Below are 27,222 nucleotides of genomic sequence, written 5' to 3' on the forward strand. Positions count from 1 at the left end.
CTGTGTACATCCCACTCTCTTACATTACGATAGATAGGAGCCTTTTGAGGCACTGAGGAAATGTTGTTGTTTTCCGTTTAGTAGTTGAAGGAAGAAACTGAATCTGTGCGTACCTTTTTTTTGGAATTGATGTAGGCTCAGCTGTGGCTGTTTGCACAAAGGACTACTGCTCTACCATTTGGTCGCGGAGCCTTCACTTTGGCTACTTCTTGTACACTTTTGACAGAGGTTCAAATTGCTTCCTCACAGTCTCAGTTTGTGATATCTTTAGTGTTTATGGTACTGAATTACCGATATTGATGACCAATGAGGCTTGTACAAACTACATACTATGGTGGTTTTTTATCTATTCTACCATAGTAATCTGCCTGTGGCATCTCACCCTCCCTTTATTAATTCTTTGCAGGCACTCACTGTACCAAAGCTTGTTTTGGCTGGACGCTTGCCTGCTCAACAGAATGCTACCGTATGTTTGTTATAAAATATATATTTAATATTGTTGCTATGTCATGTTTTTCTCTTCACTACCACTTGTCTAGGTTGGGTTGTTAGATATCAGATAGAGATTTGGGAGTGTGACAGTGTTTTGTTTATCCTATATATAGTGGCACCAGCGTTTTACTTTTTGTCAACATCATGTCTGTTGCTTCTATTGGAGCGTTCATTTTGGGTATGCATTTGTTCTTATACTTGCCAAGTTGATGGGGTATAAAATGTTTTGGCTAACATGGTGTATATGCGCAATACTTGAGCCATTTCTTGCTTTATAAGTTTATGCAGGCCTTTTCTTAGAAATTTATCGACCTAAATTTTCTTTATCATAGCATCTGTTGATTTATATGTGGTCAGATTCTTGAGACCGGGATGTTTGGCTTACATGGTTTTGGGTATATTTAGAATTCAGCATACTAGAGAATTTTTTCATACTGCGGATATTTTCTTGTAATCGCTAATTTATAATGCTTTTATGCGGTTATGAATTTAGAACTCTACTTGTATGTGGTTTTCTCAGTTGTCTAGTCTCTACACGACCTAGAGTGTGATTTTCCTAAATAACTGTCCAATGTCTTTGTTTTTCATAGATTTAAATATTTGTAATAGGTAAACTTAGATCCGAATATAAGGAATATTCAAGAGCTTCGTGCTTGGCCGGAGTTTCACAATGCAGTTGCTGCTGGATTAAGGCTTTCTCCATTTCAGGTTTATTTTGTTTTTCTTACATAGAATTAGTAATTTAATAGCTGCTGTTGTCTTTTGTTTGTTTTGCTTCAATAAATTTTTTGAATTAGTATTAGTAATTTTTGGCACTCCCTCGTTTTTTATATGCAGTCTTTCTCTTTTTGAAACATTGATTTTACTTTGAATTCAGTAAAAAAACTTTGCGGGAAACTGTGAAATATATTTCGTTACTATCGTACCCAAACAAAAATTCATAAGAATATGCATTTCATAGTATGTACTCAGACATATACTGGGAGATATTAAAGATATAATTGAGTGTTTCGAAACATGAAAATGACAATTTAAAAGTAATGAAAGGAGTATTTGATTTTTGGTTATGAATTTCGGGTTTACTGGACTGTTACTTTTATTTTTTGCCTGAATACAGGGAAAGATGTCACGGACCTGGATCAGATACAACCGGCCTGAAGAGCCAAATGCTACACATGCAGGTCTTCTTCTTGCACTGGGTTTACATGGACACTTGACTGTTTTATCAATATCTGACATATTCCACTACTATAGCGAGGTTTGCTTCAGTTTTCTGAATCTTGGATGAATGTTATTCAAACTTGTTCACCTTGTTTGCCTATTCTAAGTAAATTTTTGTTCAAGGCACATACTCCAATCCTGAGTTTGTGGCCAGTTTTTGCTTTAAAAGGAGTAACATCCATGTATATAGAAAAACAGCGTTCATGCTATATTTGTCCAGTTGATTGAGGATCATTTTCAAGAATTATGTTGAATTAAAATTGTCCTTCAAATTTGTTCAAGAAGATTTTAAGAGTGAAGGTTATATTCAATTAAGAGTATTACTATGATACTTTTATAAAATTAGAAAGGGGTCTACTATATTAGAGCAACCTAATATGGTAATGAGGCCCTTTGAAACCGAGGGAGTAATGATGCAATCAAATTTCAGACAACATTTCGTAGCAAATTTAATGTTTCACTCGTTGTCTTTTTGTTGCTGGATCATTCATAGACATGGTGTTGTCGAAGCAATTGACAACGTTAATCGTGAATGTTGTTTCCATTAAGCAGTTTCCTTTTGCATTTAGGGACATGAAAGCACTACTGTGGGGTTAATGCTTGGTCTAGCAGCTTCGTACAGGGGCACCATGGAGCCAACCGTGTTCAAGGTGATTCTTATGACTATATAGTGGAGCTTATTGTGTTGTAGTAATTTATGTTTTCACTGTCCTATGGTGTAAATCTGTGTGTATTGGACGATTGGTTACTTTCTTGCACTCTTAGCTGTGTAAGCGATGCCAATTGCGCATTCTGATAACGACATGGTGAAGGTTACAGTTGGCATAGAGAAGGGACTTCGGAAGACGCTAGAAAGTCCTGCACTTGAATTATATGTTATTTCTTTTCATTGAAGCCAAGATTCACTTTTGTTTGGGTTCTAAGCATGACAGAAAAGGAAAAAAATGGATACCAAATTTTGTACACTCCTTTGTTCCAAGTCCCACATTGGAAAAGAAGAGGAGTTATGCCTTGTTTATAAGAGACCCACCACTCCATTAGTATGAGGCCTTTTGGGAAGGAGCCCAAATACAAAACCGTGCGGGCTAGGCCCTAAGAGGACAATATCATACTAATGGTGGTGGAGTGGTGGAGGCGGCAATCCCAATATTATATAGTGGAGTCGCAGCTTATTAAGGCCATTATCACACGATTTTATTTCCAGATTATCTGCAAAAACTTGGGATATGTTGCATTTGCCCTCTCCCTAAATCCATATTATCCGCAAAAACTTGGGATATGTTGCATTTGCCCTCTCCCTTACCCTGTGATAGACGTGGACCTTTAAGGCACCAACTATATAGCTACAATGTTATTTGTCACAGTCAATTATGATGGGTAAGATTATTGGTGAGTCTTGAGACAAGACTCACATGAGTTTTAAGACAAGACTCACTCAAGACTCCCAATAATCTACCATTAATGTTGACAAAGTCTTAAGTTGAGTCTTGGTTGACTCCCAATAATCTACCATTAATCTTGACAAAGTCTTAAGACTTAAGACTCTTGTAGGGTCCTGACACAATTTTCAAGGAAAGTCATCCAATGAAAGGAGCCCATGTGTTCTTTTATTTTGTTCCTTTTTTTTAAACCTCACATTTTCTCAAGTGAGTAGAAAAGTAGAGTCTGAGGTGAGTCTGACGGATAATGTATGAAGTTTGAGGTGAATCTGAGGTGAGTTTGAACTATTAAGAAATAATAAAAGTTAGTGGAAAGCTGAGGTGGCAGAGTCTTAAGACTATGAAAAGTCTTGCCAATAATCTTACCCTAAGCTAGACAAAACGGCCTCTCCAGACCTTGGAAGATGCGAGGTATCTAGTAGCAGCAAAAAATTATGAGTTACAGTGTTAGTTTCAATTAAATATTTTGATTTTATTTTACTGATTTGTTTCATCTGGTTTACAGTTATATTGGCCACACATGCGTCATGCAGTGAATAGGATTCATTAGACTTTTTTAGCCAGATTCTTCGTACCTTTGTCACCGTGTTCTGTATTACAGAGCAAATATCTAATGTAGCCGAAGACTGATTGTTTCTTTTTTGGCTGAGATATAATACAACATTATTGTCTACATCACTTCCTGTTTGGAGACGAAAGTTCCTATCTATTGACTTTGATGAGTGTAGCCGCTGTTTGTTTCTTTTTCTTGCAGTCCTTCTATGTTCATCTACCCGCTCGTCATCCATCTTCATTTCCAGAGCTTGAAGTTCCCACGCTTCTTCAGGTTGTTGCTTGCATCACAACTCCGTTGAATTTTATGTTAGCTATAATTGGGGGGATGGTTCTGAAATTATTGTCAAGTGAGTCGGTCTGACATTTGCTGCCAAATATAAGCTTTTTTCATTGGCGGTAGTGCGGTAGACATCATATCAATTTACAGCAAGGAAATATATTAAAAACACAAAATATTTTACAAAATTAGATGTGAAAATGATTTCCTATTTGTTACTGCAGTTAGTGCTATCCTCCCTCCTCTTCCAAAGCAAGCGAAATAATTGTAATGTGGAAGAAAAAGGCCTGACTTTGATGCAAGATGAAAATAAAAGACGTGTCTTGGGTTGGGGTTTATGTTCCTGTCCATTACAAATTCACCTACTCTTTTCTCATTGAAAGTGAAGCTTTAGAATTGAATTATGTTCCTGCTTACATTTTTTTTTTTCTTGTTCTGCTTACTATGTGCAGTTACCATTAGGTACAGTTAAAAGATCAGTGTTCTTTCTTATCATTATAACTGGCCTTCATGGCTTTTTTTGTTCTTATTTTTTTCCCTTGGGCTGTTCTGCAGTCTGCAGCGTTGATGTCTGTAGGCCTCATCTTTGAAGGATCTTCACATCCCCAAACGATGCAAATGCTGCTGGTATTTTAATCCTGTTTCCTTCTATATTTTTAGCTGCCAGTCTGTAGTCTCTTCACAATAATATGCATTTCCTATCTGTTGGTTGCATATCTATCTTTCTCATATGTTAGTATTTATACTCAATTTGAAAATGGCTTGTGTGTTTATTCAATATTGGGAGTGCTCCATGGAACCGTGATTCAAACAACCATCAAAATCTGACTAAAGAATTCGTTATGGCATGTTTTTACGATGGCTGGAAAGTGGCAGCCCTTTTTTTTTTTCGTAATGTAAGATGTAGACGAGGAAGACTGCTTTTATTGTGTGAGCTTCTTGTTTCAACCTATGTTCATAGTTCATTACGGTCAGATTCTGAGTTTTATGTGGAGTTAAAGGACCTTTTTGGTAGTATTTTGTGGGTTTAGGAGGTCCCTTGTTTTGATATGGAGGTGTAAACTGAGATCTGTATCTTAATAATTTGGGTGAAGAAGTGGAACTCAAAGTTGTATGTGCAACTATTTATTGGCTGTGACATGTTGATTCTGTTGCAGGGTGAAATAGGTCGTAGAAGTGGCGGTGATAATGTGCTAGAAAGGGAGGGATATGCTCTTTCTGCTGGCTTTTCACTTGGACTTATTGCATTGGGTATATAGATTTGGCGATTTAGTTTTTTTCCCCCTTTCCTTTATTCCCCAATCCCCCATTGAATATGTGTGCAATTGATTGCGCATCTTTAATTTCTAGGTCATGGTGAAGATAAATTCGCTTTTATGGATACCTTGGTGGATCGGTTGTTCCAGTATGCTGGTGAAAACTGTAGTGTATGCTAGTGGCCTATCTTCTTTCTTTATATTTATTTTGCTTAGATGAACTGTTGAGGACATAGATATTTAAATTGACCGTTCCTGTACTTACTGTAGGGAAATTCACTCTTGAATCCAGTGACTGATGAGAACTGCCGGGGTGCTGGCCAGGTATTCTATGAGCAGCATTAGATGTTATGGAATACAATTATATTTTTTGTTGCATAGCTTTATTAATTTTTGGAGCCAGGCTCCTTGTCTGTTGGCTCTAAAATATGATGGAATTAAGCATGATGACCCAGTAAACAGTTTACACTTCTCATATTGTGAAGTAGCAGATGGTCATTATGGGTCATCTTGAAACAGTATCTCGTGTTTCCGTCACAAGGGTGAAGTGGTGAGCATCTGACCTCATGGCCATTGGCAAGAGCCTTTAAGACCATGGAGTAATGTTGCTGTAGCTCTATTAACTCTCTGTAGCATGCGAGGTAGTTAATACTTTGTTTTTTTTTTTGGCATCAATGTCATAGATGCTGGACGGCGTTCCTGTCAATGTTGATGTCACTGCACCTGGAGCTATAATCGCTTTAGCTTTGATGTTTCTCAAGGTAAGCATTATGAAGTTTCACATATATGGCAATCACATACATGCACCTCTTGGAAGCTATGAAAGAATAAGTATTTGTTTTTCCTAGAAGAGACATAAGGAAAGCATTGGCCTAGTGGTAAATTTTCTTATATTTAATATGGCAATTGGTTGATGCGGGGTTTAGTATGAAAAACTGTTAGAGCTACCCAAGCGATGAGGTGTTGGTCTAATGGTTGAGACTAAAGGCCTCTACTCTTCGGCTCTTGGCCATGTCTATGTGTCGTGTGTGAATGGTATTTCTTTGATTAGTAACTTTATATTCTGTGGAGCCCTCATGCCTTTTAACCTTTTTTTAGTTTTTAAGTCACGATTAAAAAGTATTTCCTTGACTAAAATCAGTTTGGTGACATATGAGGCTGAAGTCAAGAATTTGTCATGTTTTGTTCTTAAAAAGTATTTTTTTTTTGGGTGGTGCTCATTCATGTACGGGTTTTACTCTTTTATGGACGTAACTGACCATAATACCCTTTTTATTTTAATGATTTTCGTTTTAGTACCCTCTTTCATTCTCTCTCTATCTTCTTCATTTACTCTATCCTCACTCTATCACCATCCAACCACCACTACCCGTCATCCACCTTCCTCACCACCGCCTCCCTTGTACCACCGGTCGATCTTGATGACCTCCTCAAACCGGTCATCAAACGATCTTATAGATTCGCCTCCCGTCACATATATCCCCTCCCCTAACACCACCAAAGCACCCTCTGCCACACCGAGACGACAAATCATGAATAACACCGTTGGACCACCCCGCATAGTATACTCATCGACTCAACGTCCATCTCCTACCATGCCACCACAAGACATGTAACAAAAGTGAAAAAAAAGAAAAAGAAAAAAAAAAGAATCCCTTGAACTACAATGGCTGAACACTACTCTTGGATATACCTTTACGGCTTAATTTATTGCTCATTTGTAACTCAAAATCCTTACTGTAGTACATACTTCATGATGCTAGTAAATCTAATTTATCGGCGACGGTTTAAGCAAACCCTAATTTAATTAGGGTAAATCAATTCTTCAATTTGATATAATATAATTAATAGAATTAAGAATTAGAATTATTATTTGATCGATACAAGAATTAACATCCATAATTGTGTAATTTGACGGATTAGATTAATTTTGTGGATTTGATTAATTTGTGAGGGAGAGAATTAGAGAGAGTTTTTTTTTTTTATTCTAGTCAAAGGGCATCTTGTGGAAAAATAATGGAAAAAAGTCCATGAAAGAGTAAAACCCGTCCATGAATGAGCAACTACGTTTTTTTTTTTTTTTTGTGTGTGTTTTGTTATAAAATATGAGTTTGTGGTAGCAAGTTCCTCAAATGATATTATCCTCTCAATTATTCATGCATATCTTCTAAAAGACTGCAATTTGATAAGGCTCAGCTAACAAGGCTCATTACTAGGCTCATTCCATATCTTTTATTTCTAGATTTTTAATTATGCCCTTTATTTACCCCATTATTCCTAACTTTTAATCTTTTAGATGTTGGCCAACTTTAAAATTTCAAATGGGTACAGTTGCCTAAAGTTTTGTTTAATACAAATTTGTTACCCAAAATAGTGTGCCTCACTATTGGCGTCCCCTTTAGCCTTGCACCTTGCGCCTCATCGCTTTGACCTCTTAGCGCCTTGATGCGTCTTGCACCTCTTCAAACTAAGTTGTCTTTTCATTTTGTTAATTTCACCTGCATTGTTTCACCTATCTTTTTCTCTTATACTCATGTTTTCCCTTCTCTTCACTTTTTCAGTGTTTTTCACTTTACAATGATGGTTCTACACAGCGATTCATGTTATAGCCAACCCCCAGATCATAAGGAATTATTATTAAGTTTGGAAAGTTTCGGAAGACTTGACATGTTTAAACTGATTTATATTAGTCTTCTGCTTTTGAAATCTTAGATGAATTTCTATTAGTGTATACGATTTTAAGAGGCTGTTGGTGGTATATTGACTAGTTTTTCCAGACATAATATAGTTTATGAGCTTTTTGTTCTACATTTTGGCAGCCTACTAGCCTAGTTAAAGACTTTGCATAAGACCATTGCGTTGAGCTTCTACACACGACCACGCTGTTACATCCATTAAATAAAATTATTTTGCAGAAAATTGGAATCTAAATTTTATTTGCATTTGGTGATTTAGTTGGTTACCTAATATCGTGTGTTTTGTGTAAAGCTGGTGTTTTCACACAAGAACCATTTTTTTAGCCGGTGTTTCCTTGTGAACCTCGTGCTTGTTATGGTTGAAGTATAGTCTTTGTAAGAAAAGAAACTTTACAGTTAGTAGATATACATTGTATATTATGGCATCTTGCTATATTTTCTCAAAAGTTGACCCCTGATTTTCAGACTGAATCAGAAGTGATAGTTTCCAGACTTTCCATTCCTCGTACAAATTTTGAGCTACAATACTTAAGGCCTGACTTCATTATGCTTCGGGTCATAGCACGGAACCTGATTATGTGGAGCAGGTTTGTTGCTCACCATTCAATCTTTTCAATAAATGTGCTGATCGTCTTTTTTGAAAGTTAGTAGCTGCTTTAATCTTTTGCAGGGTTAACCCTACCAAAGAATGGGTTGAATCTCAAATCCCTGAAATCGTGAAAAATGGTGTTGAAGCTCTCGGAGATGATATAATTGATATGGAGGGAGGAGATGAAGAGGCGGTTGTGCAGGCGTATGTGAATATTGTCACCGGAGCATGTATATCTCTTGGTAAGTTGAAAAATGGGTTTGTTCGTCTTCTATTGTTCGACTAAGGTTGCAGAATCTTGAGAAGTATTCTTCTGGACTAATTCCAGCTTTATTTCAACTATAAATGAGTCTCTACATGATGTCTTGTGAGCGGAATCTCTCACGTGACTCTGCTTCAAACTCCAAGGAGATGTCACTTATAGGCTCCGTGGTAACGGGCAAGCAATTGCGAACTCCAAGAATAGTGCTAAAATTTCGTATTTGACAAACCAAAGATCAAGTGCTATATATGTGGTGGAAGCGCTGGAGGCGTGTCAAGGTCGAAAGAAGTACTTAGTTTAAGTTGTGACATCCAGGGCCTTCTTTTTCAATATAAACACTCTCCTGCATGTTCCTTCCACATTTTTCATTTTCTTCTTACGCCACTGTTTTTGCAAGCAGTGTTGTTGAAATCTTCATAGTATCTCTTTCCTTAATACACGAAGCTGCAGTTGCTGGTCGTGGTGCTTTGACCACAAACTTTCTAGTTAGTAGGGCCTTTCACACTAGATAGAGAGCTGGAATTCTATATTTCTTGGTAGGACATGGAAATAACTTGATGTAAACATGTGCTTTGACATTATCTCAGCTGGTACTGAAGAGTGAAGAAATTTTCTTGGATTAATATGCATTGAATGTTTGATACCAACCATTAGCTAGAGTAGCCATCTAGGTTAAGTATATGCTGAAAGTCAACTAAAGAGGGGACATTGTGTTGGTCCCTAATCCCTATACTAATACAGTAACATGCTTGTGAACCAATAAACTAACCTGAGCTTCATCCAAGCACTGCAGGGAATAAATATATAATTATTTTTATACATGTATACATATATAAAATTTTCCACTGTTTAATATTTACTGTTCTCATTCTTTCTAAATGCCATTAACAATATTTTATTCAAAGGTCTAAAATATGCTGGGTCAAGAAATGGCAATGCTCAAGAACTGCTGCATAGTTATGTTGTATACTTTCTGAATGAGGTTCGTGTCCTGCCTTACCGATTTTGGCATACCTGTCAGTTCATTCTCAGTGACACGTTCTAGCTGTGCAGATCAAACCTGTCTCTACTTCAGCTAGCTGTATGTTTCCTAGAGGGTTGTCAAAGTTTGTGGATAGGAGCACGTTGGAGATATGCCTTCACCTTGCTGTCCTTTCCCTGGCCATGGTTGGATAAAAATGGATTTATGACTAGTTTCTTCACCTAGATTTTAATTTTGTCGCGTATTTCTGCTTTGTAATATTCGGTTTTGGAAGCAGGTCATGGCTGGTTCAGGAAATCTTCAGACATTAAGATTGCTGAGATTCCTCCGCAATCGAAATTCTTCTGATGGTCAAGCTAATTTTGGCATTCAGATGACTGTAAGTTTTTAATTAAAACATTTTGGCCAAGCTAATTTACTTTCAATCGTCTATTTATACAACCTATGTGACTTTAAACTTTCCTTAGCAATTAATGCATATGCTCTCTACAACTCCCTCTTATATAACATAAATAAGTTAGTTACATAATTAAATGTCAAATTCCAACACTCCCCCTTGACACTTAATTTTTGATTAGCTTGGTGTCTTGAATCTCCAATCATGTTGTCATCTTCCTATAACTTGTTCTTCTACCCTTGAACTTCGATGAATTAGGATCTTTACTTTGTCCTATCTTTCTCAGAGTCAACGCCCCCATCTTGCTCTGGTTTTTACCCTTTGTTTTACTTTGGGTTATTAGTTGCCTAGCATGATTTCGGGTCTATCGCTCTTTGTTCTATTTGGGTCTGTAGCTCCTTGCTTGTATGAGTCTAAATGTCTAATGCCCTATTTTGTTTATGGGCTTTTTGGCCAACTTTTGGTCTGGATCTCTTCAGTTGCCCCAAGATGAAGCTGGTTGACATTTTTCTGTTTGTCACCCTTGTTTGAAATTGGGTTAGCCACCATTTATTTTCCCGGCTATCCAATGCTTCTGAAGATTGTGGCCCATGTCCATTAATCAATTTTTTTTTTGGCACTTTTATCCCTTCATTTTTTTTAGTATATAGGAAGAGTAACAATTTTTTTTTTTTTCATTTTTTTATATCAAACCCAGGACATAGCCATGGGCTCTGATGGTTTTTAGGGGCAATATAATCAAACAAGGAGAGAAAGATATTGATAGAATAATTTGTATTGTATTTTTCTATATCAAAACAAGCTAATACATTAGCTATTTATACTAGAAGAAGAACTTACAACTTCCTAAAGCATTTATATGTGTAAACGTCCTCTACATTAATCTTATTAGGACTTGTAACTCTAATGACATTGAACATGACTTGCAAAACCTCCCAGTAGTAATGTAGTAAGTTTCTTCATTTTTTCATTGAGTTACTTTGTAACCTTATTCCATTAATTGTCATAATTCAACAGGTTTGCATCTCCATGGCAATCCATGCCTTCTTTTTCCATAACATTCTTAAGTTTTGAATTAGCTTTCACTCTATGTGACTCACGATTGTCAAAAACTCACATGCAGAAACACATTCATTTCATTATTTTCTGACTTGAAAGCCCCATTTGAAACTAACCTCTCTCTGTTTTAGGTAAGTCTGGCAATTGGCTTTCTGTTTCTTGGAGGAGGAATGCGATCATTTTCAACTAGTAAAAGTTCTATCGCTGCGTTGCTAGCCACTCTTTATCCTCGTTTTCCTACTGGACCAAATGACAACCGCTGCCACCTTCAGGTATTTAGATTGTGATCAGAGATTGATTTGTTGTTCAATTGACAAAGATGAAAATTGAAAAAGGGGGGGGGGGGGCTGGCTAAAGCTTGTATTTAAAATTGAAGAAAACAGAGAAAAATTTGAGGATAGTTACTCGCGTTTGAACCCAGCCTACGGCCTAGTCTTAAGGTAGGAACGTAGGAACTCATGCCATGACCAGCAAAGCAAGCCTCCAAGAGAATCAAATCACAGAAACACTAAGTCAATTACAGTCCCGCCCACTAAATTAACAGGAAGACTAAGAGAATCAAATCACAGCAGCTCTTTGTTTACTTTAGCATGATTAGGGTGGAATCAGGAATGGTTGGAGTGTTGAAGATAAATGATCCAACTCATAATATGTGCTTGATTAATCCTTAGTTCTCCTACTGAATACTGTTGCTGCTGTGATGATTGATGTTGGCTTTTGTACAGGCGTATAGGCATTTATATGTACTTGCCACAGAAGCTCGGTGGATTCAAACAGTTGATGTGGACACAGGCTTACCAGTGTACGCCCCTCTTGATGTAACCATAAAAGAAACGCAACATCATGCAGAGACAAGCATTTGTGAGGTTACTCCTTGCATTCTTCCTGAGCGTGCAATTGTAAGTTCCAGCATACCCTGAAGTCTTTAGTTATTCTTATGGACATTTGTCTGCTACAGATGTGCTTGGGCTATAGCATCTACTCCCTCTATTTTACAGTGTTCTTCCCATTTGACTTTTGCAGGCTGAAGTCTCAAAATATTAGCCGTTAAATACATTTTAGGAAAAATTATTTTGATATTAAAATATCTACATTTGTTATCAAAAATGTGTTAATTTTTTTTATACTGTCGACAAAAATTGTTATAGCCTTAAAAAAAATGGTCAAAGTGTCGTAATTAAGTCGGTGTAAAATCAAATGGAAATAACATTGAAGGAATAATATATATGAAAGAAATCAAGGGAAGGACCTCTTTATTGTGATGATTGATTAAATTTTTCTGTTTGTTCAATATTCTCATAGAACGCTAAAGTTCCTACTGCAGATCATTTAAAAATAAATTCACCGAGCACTAACTTGGTTATATTTGTGACCTGAACTTTTATGTATCTTACAGCTAAAGAGTGTTCGAGTTTGCGGTCCTCGGTATTGGGCCCAAGTCATAGAGCTTACTCCTCAAGGTAACAATATAGATTTCATAGTTTAGGATGTTCACAGTTTAGACGGTTCAAGCTTTGGGAGCTAATTTTTTCACCTCAGATAAACCTTGGTGGAATTTTGGTGACAAGAATCACCCTTTCAATTCTGGTATTCTTTATATCAAACGAAAGGTGGGAGCATGTTCATATGTTGATGATCCTGTTGGATGCCAGTCACTATTATCACGAGCAATGAACAAGGTTCGCAGTGATCAGTGTTTCTTAGTCTGCTATTCTCTACAAAAATTTTCTTTGTATGCAGTTTAGATAATTGATAAGGTTGATTTTCTGGTGTAGGCATTTAGATTAAAAAGCACGGGGTATTGTGCTCCAAGTATGAATCCGCATACTAAATCAGGTTCCAGTAATGTTGCTCAGTTAGTGAGCACATTTTCGTCTGATCCAAGCTTGATAGCATTTGCCCAGCTTTGCTGTGATTCTTCCTGGAACAACAGGTAAACTTTGAAATTGGAATTATGAAAAGTTCATGTTTCTGGAACAACTGGCTGCGCTTCTTTTCGTTATCAAATGGCAGTTATTTGTACAAATCTCGGCGTCATTTCAAACTGTGGTAAAGCTGCGTGTATTCGACTAGCCTTTACCTCGGTATTTGCCGGAGCATTTGAGGCATTAGGGTAATGATGCTATTTATGTGAGTGTATAAATATACTCCCACAATATATGATAACTTTTCTCACAATGTGCCAGAAATGAAGTCGTTTCGCTTTGTTTCAGGACATGATTATTTGTAAATGGCATTCACGTGCTTTGTACTTGCGTCTAGCCTCCCATATCGTTTTGGCAGTTTTATGCTTTTTTAACCGTTGATCTGTGCTTTTGTTTGTCTGGGTGATAGGTCAGACGTTGATTTCCAGGAATTCTGCTTGCAAGTTCTTTTCGAATGTGTTAGTAAAGATAGGCCAGCTCTTTTACAGGTACACTTATCTGGTTCTCCTCCTATCATGAATGTTGGTGGCTACAAACAGGAAGGCTTTGGTTCAGCACTTTGAAGTTCGCCTTTACTGCCTTAATTACACAGTACATAATTAAACGTAATCCTAATTGTTAACCCTCCCCACCACTAATATTTTACCCATTTACAAACCTCAAGACCACCACCAGCTCACCATTACACGACAACCCCAGCTCACCATTACACGACAACCCCAAAACTCACCAGTCTCAACCCTAAGAACCACCACCACAATCTTACCAAAGCTGACTGGCTCCAGCGACCTCATGAGAAAAGGTCTTCAAGTTGGAGAACGGTTAACTGGAATCGGGTCAAAATGACCGGAGAACGTGACACATGAAAAAAGGCGCCGAGTTGGGCTAGGCTAGGCTGGGGGAGGAAGGTCGACGTGGCAGGAAAAGACGAAAAGCGGCTGAAGGGAGAGAATATATAGTGGGCGGTGTGGAGGAGAGAGATGGTAGTTCTCGGGGATATTGATAGGTGGGGAGGAGAGATATTTTGGGTGGTCTGGTCGGTGCCTCAGTGGTGGTTTGAGGAGGGAGAGTAAAATTTTTGTTTAAGGTTTAACTATTAATCTGAGTATGTTTATGAGAAATTAATTGAAGTATAACAATGGCACCTTTTGTAATTCCTAAAGTTCATTAGGGTATTTTGTGGTAAAAAGATCATGCCAAATATGGAAATAAAAGAAATGGTAACATCATAACATTACATCCCAAAAGGAAATATAGGAACATTATGACATTACGAAGGGAGTATTAATTTGTATTTTATTTCTTAGTTTTTATAAAAGAAAACTGGATATTTGATTTTTATACCATTAGGCTTAGCTTGACTTTTGTATAATGTTCACCTCTCATTTGCCTTTCACTTTTCTCTTTCTATTTCCTTGCATTTTGAAGTGTGCCATCACTCAAGTGCCGGTTCTAAAGGATGATTCATATCAGCCGACCCCAAATCATTTTGGAGTAAGGCTTTGATGTTGTTGTTGTCGTCGTCGTAAGTTAAGTTTAACCAAGTTTAGTTAACTGAAGTTTAGTTAGGTTAGTGTAAGTTCAGTTTACGTCAGTTCAGGTTAGGTCTATAAAATTCAATTTTATTGCAAAAGAACAGGGGTACATGGCTTACTGTCTCCTGTAACTCTCTTGCCCTTCCAATCTTGGCATTGCTTGGCAGGTTTACATTGGAGCTTTAATTATCATCGTAAAATTATGCAGGTCTATATGTCTCTATATACAATGATCAAATCAATGAGTGATCAGGTGACACAGGATGTACTCAGGCACTTTGATTCCCTCTCTATGGCTAATTTGAAGGTATTGTGTATATGGAACACTGCAATCTGTTCTTCTCACCCACCTATTATAACGTAAATATTTAGTGCATTTCTCATTAGTTTTGGGGAGTACGGAACCAACAATTCATGGCTGTGAGAGCCCTTCTCCTCATGGCAACTTATAACTTTCAATGACTTGCCATGTTCTGTCATCTGTGATCTATTTAAGTGAGCAATTAAACTAGTACCTCCTTGACTGCGTCCTTCCTGTTTATTTTGTCCTCATTTGACTTCGGTGGTGGATTTATGTCAACCTTGACCACTCTCCATTTATGTGGATGTACAAGGTAAAATTTGTCCCGTTTAACAAGTCAAAATTTATATTCCCTTCCCTTCCCATCCAATTCAATCCATTAGTAACATTTGCTTTTTGGAGGTCAAACTTGGGACATTTTGACCGTAAATACAGAGAAAATTAATGAAACTTTGAAAGATGAAAATAACATATTTAAATTTGCTCTGAAAATGTCTTTATATCTTCTGTAAACAAAAAGTCATGTATAAATGAAGAAATACGGTAAAAGTGATGCCTTGAAGACCACCCAAAAGTAATGCTATATAAGTGGATTGGATTGGAGGCTGTATTATTGTTTTGAAAGGTTGTAGCAATTGCATAATGCAAAATACCAGTCAAAGTTGACGTTTCACCACTAAAGTCAACTCCGAAAGCAGCGAATATGAAGGTGGGGTGAAGGGAGTATTTTTGTTATAGCGATTTCTTGTCGTCATCTGCATTTTAAAGCTTTTGCCACTTTGTTACATTTTTTTTCTCGTTAACTGCAATAATCGAATTAAGACAGCTTATGTCGTTTTCTCTAAAATTTAGCTTGTGGTGGCGTACAATGAGGCCTTACTAAGAGGAAGGCTAACCTCGTCAAGAGAAGGAATCATCCAACCAAATTTTCTAGGTTCTCTAAGGAAGAGAATTGAGGATCTCTTCAGGTATTCTCACGAATTGGAGCCCGATGTGCACAAATATCTGATATCTGGGAATTGGCCAAACGACAAGATGCAAGATATAAAACGTTCTAATCTACTTTCATGGTATCTTCAGTGGTATTGTGTACCTTCTCCATCTGCATTGCAGGCTACAATGGATAAAATAAAACACAAGACCGAAACTTTGCTGCCGGTCCCATTGTTGCGATTAGCGTTTCCCCATGCTCATATCCGTGTGATTTCCGAGATCAATAAGCTATTATCATCTGGTTGATTTGGTGGAAAGGCTTATTATAATTATACCTTTTGATAACCGCACCGGGTTTACTGAGGCACCTAATGTGGAAGTATTGCTTGGTGGTCGGACAGGCGTATCATGGCTAATTGTACCTCCGATAACCACACCAGGTCTGTGCGTTCCACCTAGGTGAAGGTCGTTAGCTCTGAACCATGCTAGGTCATCGAGTTAGGTTGGCCCTTTTGATGATACAAGGTGATTATTTAGTTTTATGTGCTGTCTGGGTTCAAATATAATTTTCAACTGAAACCTGTATATTTAAGGACTTCCAGCTAAATGACCATCTATAGAAAAGCCCAGATGTACAATTCTCTTGATGTAGAGCATAACCTGGTAGTCCTGTTACAACTTGCAGGCTCTGGTTTTTAAAATTTTGTACGGAACTATTTGTAGTGAGATGTTGCATAAACTGCCGAGTATTAACCTTTATGGACTCTTGATACATTTGAATGGTTGGAAGTACGGGTGATAACGAGCCGAGCTAGCACGAGCTTAGCCTTGCTAGGCTTGTGCTCATAAAACAAAACCCCAGCTCAAGCCGATCTCGAGTTTAAAATAACTGAGCCCATTACCATGCTCGTGAGCTCTAACCCGAGCTCGAGCTTAATTCGGATCTATATAATTTTAATTATCGTTTTTTTTTCCGATATTTTCAATAACAAGTTTCAAAGTTATATATAAATAAATATAATTGGCAAATTAATGAAAACATTTGATATGGTTATACAAATATATAACCATGATAAATACTTTTATAAGAATAATAAAAGTATAACATTTGATAAGTTTCAACCGCTCTCGAGCTTTTTGAGCCGAGTCGTCGTTTTGATTTGTTAAATTATCGAGCCAAGCTGAGCTGAGCCAAGTTGAGCCTGAGTTGAAAGTCATAGTTGCATAGAAAAAAAATCTCTCATAAAATGACACCATAACGAAATTCCCATTATATTCTTGTGGGTATTGAGAATATAAACCACGGCTCAAATCCGAAAAATATTTATAAATTATTTTAACACTAAAATAGCTAAATGTTTATTTTTTAGCCCTACTGAAATTTGACAGCCTCATGTCGACGATGGGCCGTGTCACTGGTGCATGATGGAGGGTGGTGAGGTCGAGGAAGGGAGCATTGACCAGTGGTTAGCGACGATGTCAAAAGTGATTGTGAAATGGTGGAGGACGTCCTGATAAATTTTAGCATAAAATGATTTATTACTGTAATATTTTGTTAAAAAAAATAATAAAAGAAATTACTACTACATTCTAAATTTAAAGGGGGTTAAATCCACGATTGAGCAAACTTAAGGAGTTAATCGAGTTTAGCCTTTTTTTTTTTTTTTTTTTGTTACAATAGAATGAACCTAAACACAAGACAAACCAACATATTATGAGGTGGTTGTATAAATAGCTCACTTCATTTCACACCCTGACTCTCAACTCTCAAGTAATCGTTTTTAGAACTTTTTCTTAGGTTTATGGTTTACCTACTATATACTCCGTAGGTATGGTTAATATGAGATTTTTTTTTTGTTAAGAAAAGGGTAGACTATGAAAATATTATGAAAAAAAGTCCATAATTAAGTAAGTAAAATAATACGGAGTATACCGGTTTTTATTGATTTGCAAAGAGAAGATTTATTGACTTGTAAAGGGGAAGATTGAAAAGAAAATTTGGAGGAATTATTAATTGGTCAAGTCCCTTTTAACAAAGAAAAGAGGATGACATTACCAAATCAGTTGAAAGGGTACATAAACCCTCTAGTTATAATAACTATCATTATATTTGATTGAAAAGAAGTGCAGTTTTGCACTAAACAGTAAACAGCCTGATAATTGTTATTACTAATAATTTATTAAATTTATTGTTGGTAATGAGAGAGAATTGAGTAATAGTATGTAATCAAGAAAATCTAGCAAGCATTCCAACAAGACCGGGGGAGACAGCTGTTCCAGGCTCAGTCATCTTATAGGATGTTCTACTATCCACATAATTATCATTTCTATCCGGACCCCCTACGACCGCCCCCACTAAAACATTCGGGTTTGATTGATTCCTGTTGAACCAATTAGTGAACCCATCTTTGCATCCAACTGGAGTTTTATCCACCTTTAGGGATATTATTGATGCTGCTCTATGATGGACCTTTTGTGGGTAGTTCCACCCAAATCCTACCATGTAACTCCTCCTTTGTGGGTTCGCACCAAGTATATAATTAACCTGTGATTTAGCGAAGCCAGTCAGCTCAGCAGGTTTAACCAAGGAAGACGGGCATTTGAGAACTTGTCGAGAAGCAGCGAGGTAGTCAGCATAAACGGTTAAGGCAAATGAAGCAGAGACTGTGTACTGCAGATTATCCCATTCATCAAACCATAATAATCCTCCTTTTGTCTTAACAACATTGTTGTTCCCTTTTTGTACACAATTGCACAAGAATTGCTCTACTTGCTCTTTATGTTGTCCCCAATTCCCGTTCGCTGGCGCCTTCCCCTCCATAATTTGCTGTATTTTAACAACCAATAAATTAAAGTTATATTGGGTATTTTAATGAAAGGTTGATAAAAGCTTTAATCCTGTATGTACCTTGGCTATAAGAATTTGAGCACCAACATACTTATCATCCCAAGAGAACATAGTTCTAGTTCCACCTGCTTGAAAACTGCTTAATACGTTTTTATAAGCGGCTTCTCCCGTGGCTTTAAGTAGCCATGCAGCAGCCCACATTAATTCATCCTGTAAATTTTCACATATGGAGTATTCATCTCTTAGTTAATTACTCAATTTCCTCATGTGCATTAATTGGCAACCTTTGTTCTTAGTTACCTGAAACCCGCTGCTCGTGTAATATTGTCTAACTGCTGGAATACTATCCGAGTATTTTCCTTGGTGGCTTTTTGCGAAATCAAATAACTGTGTGTAAACACGATGCAGAACCAGGTCACTGTTAGAGCGCTTCTTAAAATAAACGAAATTATTTATGATAATCTTGTGGCCGCAACTAAGAATGGAACAGATACCTGTCTGGCATGAGTAAGAAGTAGAGAAGCATATTTACGATCAACAACGTTGAAAACAATAGAAGCAGCAGCAGTTTCAGCAGCCAGGTCAGAACCAGGGGTCTGTTCATTAATCTTGAAGACCGACCTAGGCGTGGTCATATCCTCAGGTCGTTCCCAGCACGCATGATCAGAGGTGCCATCGCCGACACCAGCATAAAGGAGATTTGGCTGAGGGTGAGCTTTAATGAGATAATCAGTGCCCCATTTAATAGTTGATAATGCATTTCGGACTTCATTTTTAGCCTGAAGTTGTGCACCATACTCAACTACACTCCATGATAACATTGTTATCGTATACGCCATTGGAAATCCGAATTTTACATTGTCCCCTGCATCGTAGTATCCTCCTACTAAATCCACCTGTTTAACACATATTTTTAAGATTTAATCTCAGAAGAAAAATAATTTATGAGACAGACACACATGAACTTGGTAATTCACGTAAATTTGCAATTCACCTATTTTGTCCCAAAAAAATACATCACACTTAAACAAATGACATTTATAATTCACGGGATTTTCTGATTTCCATAAATTTGAAGGATAACCAAATAAGCGCTAATTCTAAAAAATTGGCCAATTTTCACGTATATGAGTTTATCCGCTCTATTTGCCCACTTGTAATGATACGAGATACGATTGGATCCAAATTAGATCATTTCAGGTTTGCCTACTAGTTCAAATATAATACGGAGTATGATTTTAAGATGCATTAGGCAAATTCAAGTTCAGACTTGTTTTAGTTGAGTTACTACGGAGTATAAGTCAGTGAGTACGAGTAATTTATGTTGTTGATCATATGAAGAAGTGAAGATCATTGCTCCTATTTTTTTTCCAAAATAATTTTTAACTATATAGTATATATACTAAAGAAAATTGGTAGTCAATGTATATTATTAGGTTTGTTTTTCATTTGTTTTTTGAATAGTTTAATTTTAATTTTAAGATATGTTATTAGTTTTTATCAACTTTTTATAATTTATTATTACTAGATCATTTTTTTTTTCTAAACTGTGACCTTTTTTTTTTTGAAAAATAATTGTTTTTTTTCTCCTTAATTATGTTTTAAGTTAGGTTTGGAATCATTATGTTTTAAGTTAGATTTTGGATTTTGTGAAATAAATACTCAATATCTCATGAGATATCGTGCAAGGACTAAGGAGTTGAATTTCAGTTTTGTCTACCTTGAAATTTGAGGCGTTTAATCTCACAACTAGGCGACAAAATAATGGAGTTTGTTAATTTTTTCAAAGTTTTAGTCCATAGACATTGGAATAACAACATTAGTTGAATATACTATGAGATCATGTTTTTATAAAATGTAGCAATCTTAGAGAATTAGAGGAGTATAAATTAAATTCACCGTTTATTTTAGTTTTTGGTATTACTATCGAGTTAAATTCAATTCGACTAACCTTCAATTTATTGGTTTTGGACGTAATTCTTATTATTCAAATGAGTTTTCTCTATCAGATAACAATTTGAAAATTTCAAATCAATTTTTGATTTCATGTTTATTATACTATAGTACTTTTAAGTTACGTTGAAAAATGAAAATAAAATAAAATGTAGGTAAAGTAATGTTTCGATCAAATGATGACTTAAATTTCAAGTGATTTAAGTTCTAACATATACGAGTAACTTTTTTTTTTTGTGTGTGTGAAAAAGTGTGTTATAAAATGATTTAAATATTAAAAATCTACTGAAAATGGATTAATTTGCATGAGCAACACCCTAAAGAGATTAACGTACCCCAGCGGCTTGACCATCTTTTAAACCGGAGTTGCCGCGCCATGCAACACGTTGATTAGAGGGCAATTTGCCTGATCGTTGTGCTTCGTAATATAACAAGGATTTGGTTAAGGCATCCCTATAATCTATTGAAACAACTCCATTAACAAACACAAGAAATAACACAATCAACAAGTTTAACATGTTTCTCATGAATGCCATCTTATATAATTAGGAGATGTTTTTTGTATAAAAGCTTACAAAATTGTTCTAATGTTAATACTAGGTTGATAACATATCACACATATATATAGTTGAGTAATCGTATTTATAATGCTGATTATGCTGATACCAAGGCACAATAAATCATGAAAATAACATCAGTTCTGTGTTGCCAAACACTACCTTTTAGTCTTCACAAGTTTTCTTATTAAACGGTCTTTATAATAAGGTTAATTATCAGACAGTTATGATCTTATGACAATATTTAGGTCATTAGGTGAGCGCTAAAGTTGGACAAGTGGATTAATCGGGTAGGGTTTGGGTAATGACATGCGAGTCAGGTTAAATGGTCATTTCAATTCGGCTCAGTCTTACTTTCAGATCAATTTTATATTGTACTTCCTATGTTTCACCCATTTTTTTACGTTTACTTTTTCATATTCATATTTGTCAATGTACATTTGTTTTGTTCATATCTTTATTTATATATTATTAAAAATATAAAAAATTGATATTCTTAATATACACGATTTAGAAAAGATCTCACATGAGTGACGTGACTATATGTTACTTCCTCCTATCCAAACCAAAGGTAACACTTGCTTTTTGGCACTATTCATGATCGTGGGGAATCTTTGATATTATTCTTAATCTATAAGACAAAATATAGTCATGTGAGATCTTATTTGATTTATCGTCATGAATGCTATAAGAATATCAAATTTTTATAATTTTTAATAATGTGCAACTAAAGATATTCACGTTGCAAAACGTGACTCGGCAAGTGTGATAAAGCAACTGTTACCTTTGGTTTGGATGAGAGGGAGTATATATTAGAAATTATATTAGATTAACCAATTTTTTTACTAGGAGACATACGTACTTAACGAAGCATAATCTTAAGCAAAATTAATTCCATGATTTTAAACTTACGAATTTGTAAATTTTCACCCATGTTTTGGCTTACATTGTTAATCAGTACTAGTAATCTAGTTACAATTTTCATTTGGTTCTATTATACTGTGGACGGCCATTTTCAACAATTATTAATTTCAAAGATAAAAAAGGAATTTTCCTCTTTGGTCCCAATTTGTTAAAATATAATGAGATATCAAAAAACATTTACGGAGTAATATATTTCATATGATAAGAAGATATGTTGAACAAATTTATTTGGTAGCGAATTGTACAATTAATTCTAATACATCAATTTTAACACATTGTCTACAATTCACAATTCTTATATGAGACGTTCTCTTAATAATGTTTAGCCGAGACTTCTCAGAATACTTGTTAGTTTCTTTTTATATATTTTTTGTTAGTAAATAAATGTTGTGTCTCGCACTAATATAGTGTAAGCGGTTTCACAAAAGACTTAATGTATTTTATTTTCGTATTGATTACGATGTATAAATAAGATTACGCAATATCATACCTTAATTAATGAACAATAGGTCTTGGTATAGACGGGTGGGGCAAACAGACGGGTAAAGACCTCTAATAAAATGGGTAGGGGGACAAGGTGGGGCACCTCCCATGTGTTTCCCACTTTATAACAAATGAGTATTTTGTGAGGAAAAATGGTATCCGTCTATATGTATAGACGGATAGTGTCCGTCTATAATGAGAATTTGTGATTAATGAAATCTATGAGGTTCATTCCCTTTACAGGTCAAAGTATCACCTTTTTTGGAGTTGAAACTATTGTTATAACAATCAGAGTAGTTTATAACGTATAACTAAAAAAATTAAACTAAACGAGTCACATGTTTTTTGGGTCAAAGTAAAATTTCAGGAGTTGAAACTGTTGATACACAAATAGGATTATACATCCAGTTGTACCATAAGTATGGTACAACCAAGTATAAGAATTCGAGCTTACGTGTATTTTTTTCTGAGCTAATTTAAATTTCATGTTTTTAATGTGTAAATAAATGAACTCAATACTTTTTAATAAAGCTCATATTCTTTAATATAAAGCACGAATACTTTGGCACAAAGCTCAGGTTCTGCACCGTACAACATATACATTTGGTTGTATAGTCCATGAATTGACTGTTGATATACCAATTAGAGTAGTTTTTATACTTTATAACAGGTAACTTCAAAAGTTTATTGGAAACAATTCTTCCGTGTCACATGTTTTCTGGGTCAAAGTAATACTCTAGGAGTTAAAACTATTTATACACCAATCAGAATAGTGTATGTCAATTGCACGTAACTAAAAAAAATCAAACAAAACAATTCCAAGTCCCATGTTTTTCATGTCAAAGTAACAATACACCTTTTCGAAATTAAAACCGTTGATACATCAATCAATTAAAATAGTCTCTAATCTGTAACTTACGAGAAGTATAAAAATAAAGAATCAAACGAAAAAATTCCTTAGAATCGCATATTTTCCAGGTCAAAGTAATCAATCAAAATAGTCCCTAGAATTGTAACTTGCGAGATGTATAACAACAAAATCAAACCAAACAATTTTCTAGAGACAGATTTTTGGGGTCAAAGTAAGCTTTATTATTTTCCTCAAAAAAATAAAAATAAAAGTAAAATACTTTTTTTGCTCCTGAAAACTAGGTAATAATACGAGGAAAATTGGCAAATTTGCGCAAGAACTAAAACCCGTAATAAATTTATTGGTCGAGTACATAATTCTCATAATGGTTCATCCTCAACGTGAGTTTTGTGTAGTTACATCTAGCGTGCATAATAATAATTAGAGTAATTAATTAGTGCATACTAATTAGATAGACTAATTAGTTAGTCTCTTTTAAATTAATCAAGAAATTCTAGCAAGCACTCCAACAAGGCCAGGAGGAGTAGATGTGCTGGGCTCAGCCTTCTGATAGTTTCCCCTATCATCCACATAATTATCATTTTTATCGGGCCCACCTACGACTGCCCCGACCAAAATATTCGGGTTTGGTTGATCCTTGTAAAACCAATTGGTGAACCCATCGCTGCACCCGACTGGAGCTCGATTCATCTTAAGGGATACTATTGATGATGCTCTATGATGGACCTTTTGAGGGTAGTTCGACCCGAATCCTACCATGTAACTTCTCTTTTGTGGGTTAGCACCAAGTATATACTCAACCTAATAAATAATAAACAACAACATGGAATTCAGTTAAAATTAGTAGCAACTTCGATACGATTTTTTGAAAAATTCTCGTTGTTGGCCTCACATCAAGTGATCAAGTATTGTGTGTCGTTGGATGACAATCGGGTCATATCGAGACATCATATCCTTTTAGGTCGAGTCAGATTCAGGTCAGGTCGGGTCGTTATCGAATCGTCTCATTTAAGTCAAATAATATATCAGGTTAGGTTGGGTTTGGATTGGGTCATTATTGAGTCTAATTATTTTATTACATTACTTCAATTTTTAGCCACTAAAATAAGTATTTCAATTATTATTTAAGTCAAACGTATCAAACTACAAACTAAATCTTTGATTTTGATCAATATTAATCTTTTTATAATTGTCGGGTCAATGAGTCAATACCGGGTCGGGTTCGAGTCACTGATTATCATGTCGTTTCGGGTTACAGGTCATTATTGAGTCGGATGGATTTCAGTTTGTGATATTCTGGGATTATATCGATTCGAGTTTGCTCGGGTTTGAATCGGACCACTCAGATTCGGTTAGACTTGCGAGCTCTACACAAAATCAAAGTGGAGAATTGAAATTAGGCAAGTATTATAGTATATATATACCTGTGATGTGGCAAAAGCAGTCAATTCAGAAGGATTGACCAAAGAAGAAGAGCATTTGAGAGGTTGACCAGAAGTAGAGAGGTAGTCAGCATAAACAGTTAAGGCAAAAGAAGCAGAGACTGTGTACTGAAGATTATTCCATTCATCAAACCATAATAATCCTCCATTACTCTTAATCACGTTGTGGTTCCCCTTTTGTACACAATTGCACAAGAATTCTTCTACTTGCTCTTTATGTTGTCCCCAATTTCCGCTGTTTGCTACCTTTCCCTCTAGAATTTCCTGTTAATTTACATCAGTATCACAGTATGTAGTTAACCTTATTCAGTACGTCGATTTCGTTTTATGTAGACGGGAGAATAATAGAAGGCGTAAGTTATTATACATATATATACCAACCTTGGCTACTAGAATTTGAGCACCAACATACTTGTCATCCCAAGAGAACATTGTTCTGGTTCCACCAGCTTGAGAGTTGCCTACTATTTGCTTATACGAATCTTCGTTCGTCGCTCTATATAACCATGCTGCTCCCCACATTAATTCATCCTGAACAAACATATTTCATTTCATCATTCCATTAATTCAATCATCAAATAAATAATGGATGATGAGTTACCTGAAAACCACTGCTAGAGTAATATTTAGCAGCGGCTGGAATACTATCCGAGTATTTTCCTTGATGGCTCGTCGCAAAATCAAACAACTGTTTAGCATGAGTAAGAAGCAAGGAAGAATACTTAGGATCAACATTTTTGAAAGCAATAGAAGCGGCAGCGAAAGCAGCAGCAGTTTCAGCTGCCAAATCAGAACCAGGGCTCTGCTCATCAATCTTATAAACCGTCCTAGGAGTCGTCATATCCTCAGGCCGTTCCCAGCACTGGTGATCCGAGTCGCCTTCACCGACTTGGGCATAGAAGAGGTTTGGCTGAGGGTGTGCCTTTATGAAATAGTCAGTGCCCCATTTGATGCCTGATAATGCATTTTGGAGTTCATTTTGGGCCTTCAGTTGCGACCCGTACTCGACTGCACTCCATGCTAGCATTGTTATTGTGTATGCCATTGGAAATCCGAATTTTACATTGTCCCCTGCGTCATAGTATCCTCCTACCAAATCCACCTGTTTATTTCATTTTTAGAAAAAAAAAAAAAAAAAAATATTGTCATTACTACCATTTTTAAAAACTTGTACCAAGTAGATTCGTATAATATATGAGAAAAATCAGTTCAATTGATATTGTTGTACTACCAAATTTAAATATGGACAATTTTTTTGAAATTGAGGTCAGTTTAATTCATGGGGTATTTCTTAGAGATTATAAACGAATAATTCAAACATACGACCTATTATTAAAGGTATCTTCGTCTTAAATAATACTAAACCGTAAAGTAAGGTCATATTCTCGTATACGGAGTACAAGTTCACGTAAAAAAAAAGTTTGTACAGTACAAATAAAAGTTCATGCAAGAAAAATGTACGTACCCCAGCGTCTTGTCCATCTTTTAAAGCAGAATTCCCGCGCCAGTTAACGCGTTGATCAGCAGGCAAAATGCCTGATCTTTGAGCTTCATAGTATAACAATGATTTCGTTAAGGCCTCCTTATAATTTGTAGAAAAAACTCCATTAACAAAAATACATATTAACACAACAAACAATTTTAGGGTGTTCTTCATGGATGCCATATCATGCAATACCGTGCGATAATAGCAGGGGTCTGTACAAGTTATTATTACACATATAGTTCACTAATCATATTTATAGTCTTGAGATTGATAGTTGATACAATACAGAATTACCCCTCTATCTTTTGCATTATTTAGTTACCATATTCATTTGGTTCTACTGCCATTTATAATTTATAATATCATTAGTTTCTAATTTAATCATGAACACAATTCAAATTTTCAATGTTATATTTTTTCCCTTTCGTTTAGTTTTGTGTTCAAAGTATTACGAAAACTTAAATAATCTTCACCTGATTCGAAGATTATGCTGAATAAATACAGAAGGTAATCATCCAACTTTTAATGATACGATAGATTTTTATTCTGTTAAAGGCGTTAAAACTGGAAAGTTTAAGAGACATTTTATGGAAAATTGAAATACAAAATCATTTTTTTTATTTTCTAATGATATACTTATTGCAAATCAATCCCTTTTTAGCAGACTAATCAAATTTCGACCCGACCCTTTTTTTCGAGTCCAGACCCAAAAAAACTCGACTCGCGACCTGAACCCAAA

General features: G+C 35.8%; 3 protein-coding genes across 4 annotated transcripts in view; 1 reads left to right on the forward strand and 2 right to left on the reverse strand.

Moving 5' to 3' along the window:
- Positions 1 to 16,672, forward strand: part of LOC141643011 (anaphase-promoting complex subunit 1) — a 30,017-nt gene extending 13,345 nt beyond the window's left edge. For both annotated transcript variants that reach the window (XM_074452032.1, XM_074452031.1), the window contains exons 14-37: positions 136 to 228; positions 407 to 466; positions 1,102 to 1,200; positions 1,610 to 1,750; positions 2,283 to 2,363; positions 3,907 to 3,978; positions 4,540 to 4,611; positions 5,142 to 5,235; positions 5,335 to 5,411; positions 5,511 to 5,564; positions 5,924 to 6,001; positions 8,402 to 8,523; positions 8,607 to 8,767; positions 9,693 to 9,769; positions 9,841 to 9,954; positions 10,047 to 10,148; positions 11,357 to 11,497; positions 11,951 to 12,124; positions 12,622 to 12,685; positions 12,765 to 12,904; positions 13,001 to 13,158; positions 13,560 to 13,638; positions 14,894 to 14,992; positions 15,839 to 16,672. In XM_074452032.1, coding sequence (XP_074308133.1) covers positions 136 to 228; positions 407 to 466; positions 1,102 to 1,200; positions 1,610 to 1,750; positions 2,283 to 2,363; positions 3,907 to 3,978; positions 4,540 to 4,611; positions 5,142 to 5,235; positions 5,335 to 5,411; positions 5,511 to 5,564; positions 5,924 to 6,001; positions 8,402 to 8,523; positions 8,607 to 8,767; positions 9,693 to 9,769; positions 9,841 to 9,954; positions 10,047 to 10,148; positions 11,357 to 11,497; positions 11,951 to 12,124; positions 12,622 to 12,685; positions 12,765 to 12,904; positions 13,001 to 13,158; positions 13,560 to 13,638; positions 14,894 to 14,992; positions 15,839 to 16,225 — 2,739 coding nt within the window. In that variant the 3' untranslated portion in view covers positions 16,226 to 16,672. The remainder of the gene's footprint in view (positions 1 to 135; positions 229 to 406; positions 467 to 1,101; positions 1,201 to 1,609; positions 1,751 to 2,282; positions 2,364 to 3,906; positions 3,979 to 4,539; positions 4,612 to 5,141; positions 5,236 to 5,334; positions 5,412 to 5,510; positions 5,565 to 5,923; positions 6,002 to 8,401; positions 8,524 to 8,606; positions 8,768 to 9,692; positions 9,770 to 9,840; positions 9,955 to 10,046; positions 10,149 to 11,356; positions 11,498 to 11,950; positions 12,125 to 12,621; positions 12,686 to 12,764; positions 12,905 to 13,000; positions 13,159 to 13,559; positions 13,639 to 14,893; positions 14,993 to 15,838) is intronic.
- Positions 16,673 to 18,033: 1,361 nt separating this feature from the next.
- LOC141641344 (endoglucanase 14-like) lies at positions 18,034 to 21,256 on the reverse strand. The gene is made up of 5 exons (XM_074450010.1): positions 21,056 to 21,256; positions 19,262 to 19,663; positions 19,068 to 19,154; positions 18,828 to 18,977; positions 18,034 to 18,746 (listed from the first exon to the last, which is right to left on the reverse strand). The coding sequence occupies exons 1-5, from the start codon at positions 21,254 to 21,256 to the stop codon at positions 18,147 to 18,149; spliced, it is 1,440 nt and encodes a 479-aa protein (XP_074306111.1). The 3' UTR covers positions 18,034 to 18,146.
- A 2,496-nt stretch (positions 21,257 to 23,752) lies between these two features.
- Positions 23,753 to 26,663, reverse strand: LOC141641345 (endoglucanase 13-like). The gene is made up of 5 exons (XM_074450011.1): positions 26,463 to 26,663; positions 25,599 to 26,099; positions 25,379 to 25,528; positions 24,980 to 25,261; positions 23,753 to 24,356 (listed from the first exon to the last, which is right to left on the reverse strand). The coding sequence occupies exons 1-5, from the start codon at positions 26,661 to 26,663 to the stop codon at positions 24,039 to 24,041; spliced, it is 1,452 nt and encodes a 483-aa protein (XP_074306112.1). The 3' UTR covers positions 23,753 to 24,038.
- Between the last annotated feature and the right edge of the window lie 559 nt (positions 26,664 to 27,222).

This window comes from Silene latifolia, chromosome 2, assembly GCF_048544455.1.
Source record: "Silene latifolia isolate original U9 population chromosome 2, ASM4854445v1, whole genome shotgun sequence".
Classification (NCBI taxonomy): Eukaryota; Viridiplantae; Streptophyta; class Magnoliopsida; order Caryophyllales; family Caryophyllaceae; genus Silene; species Silene latifolia.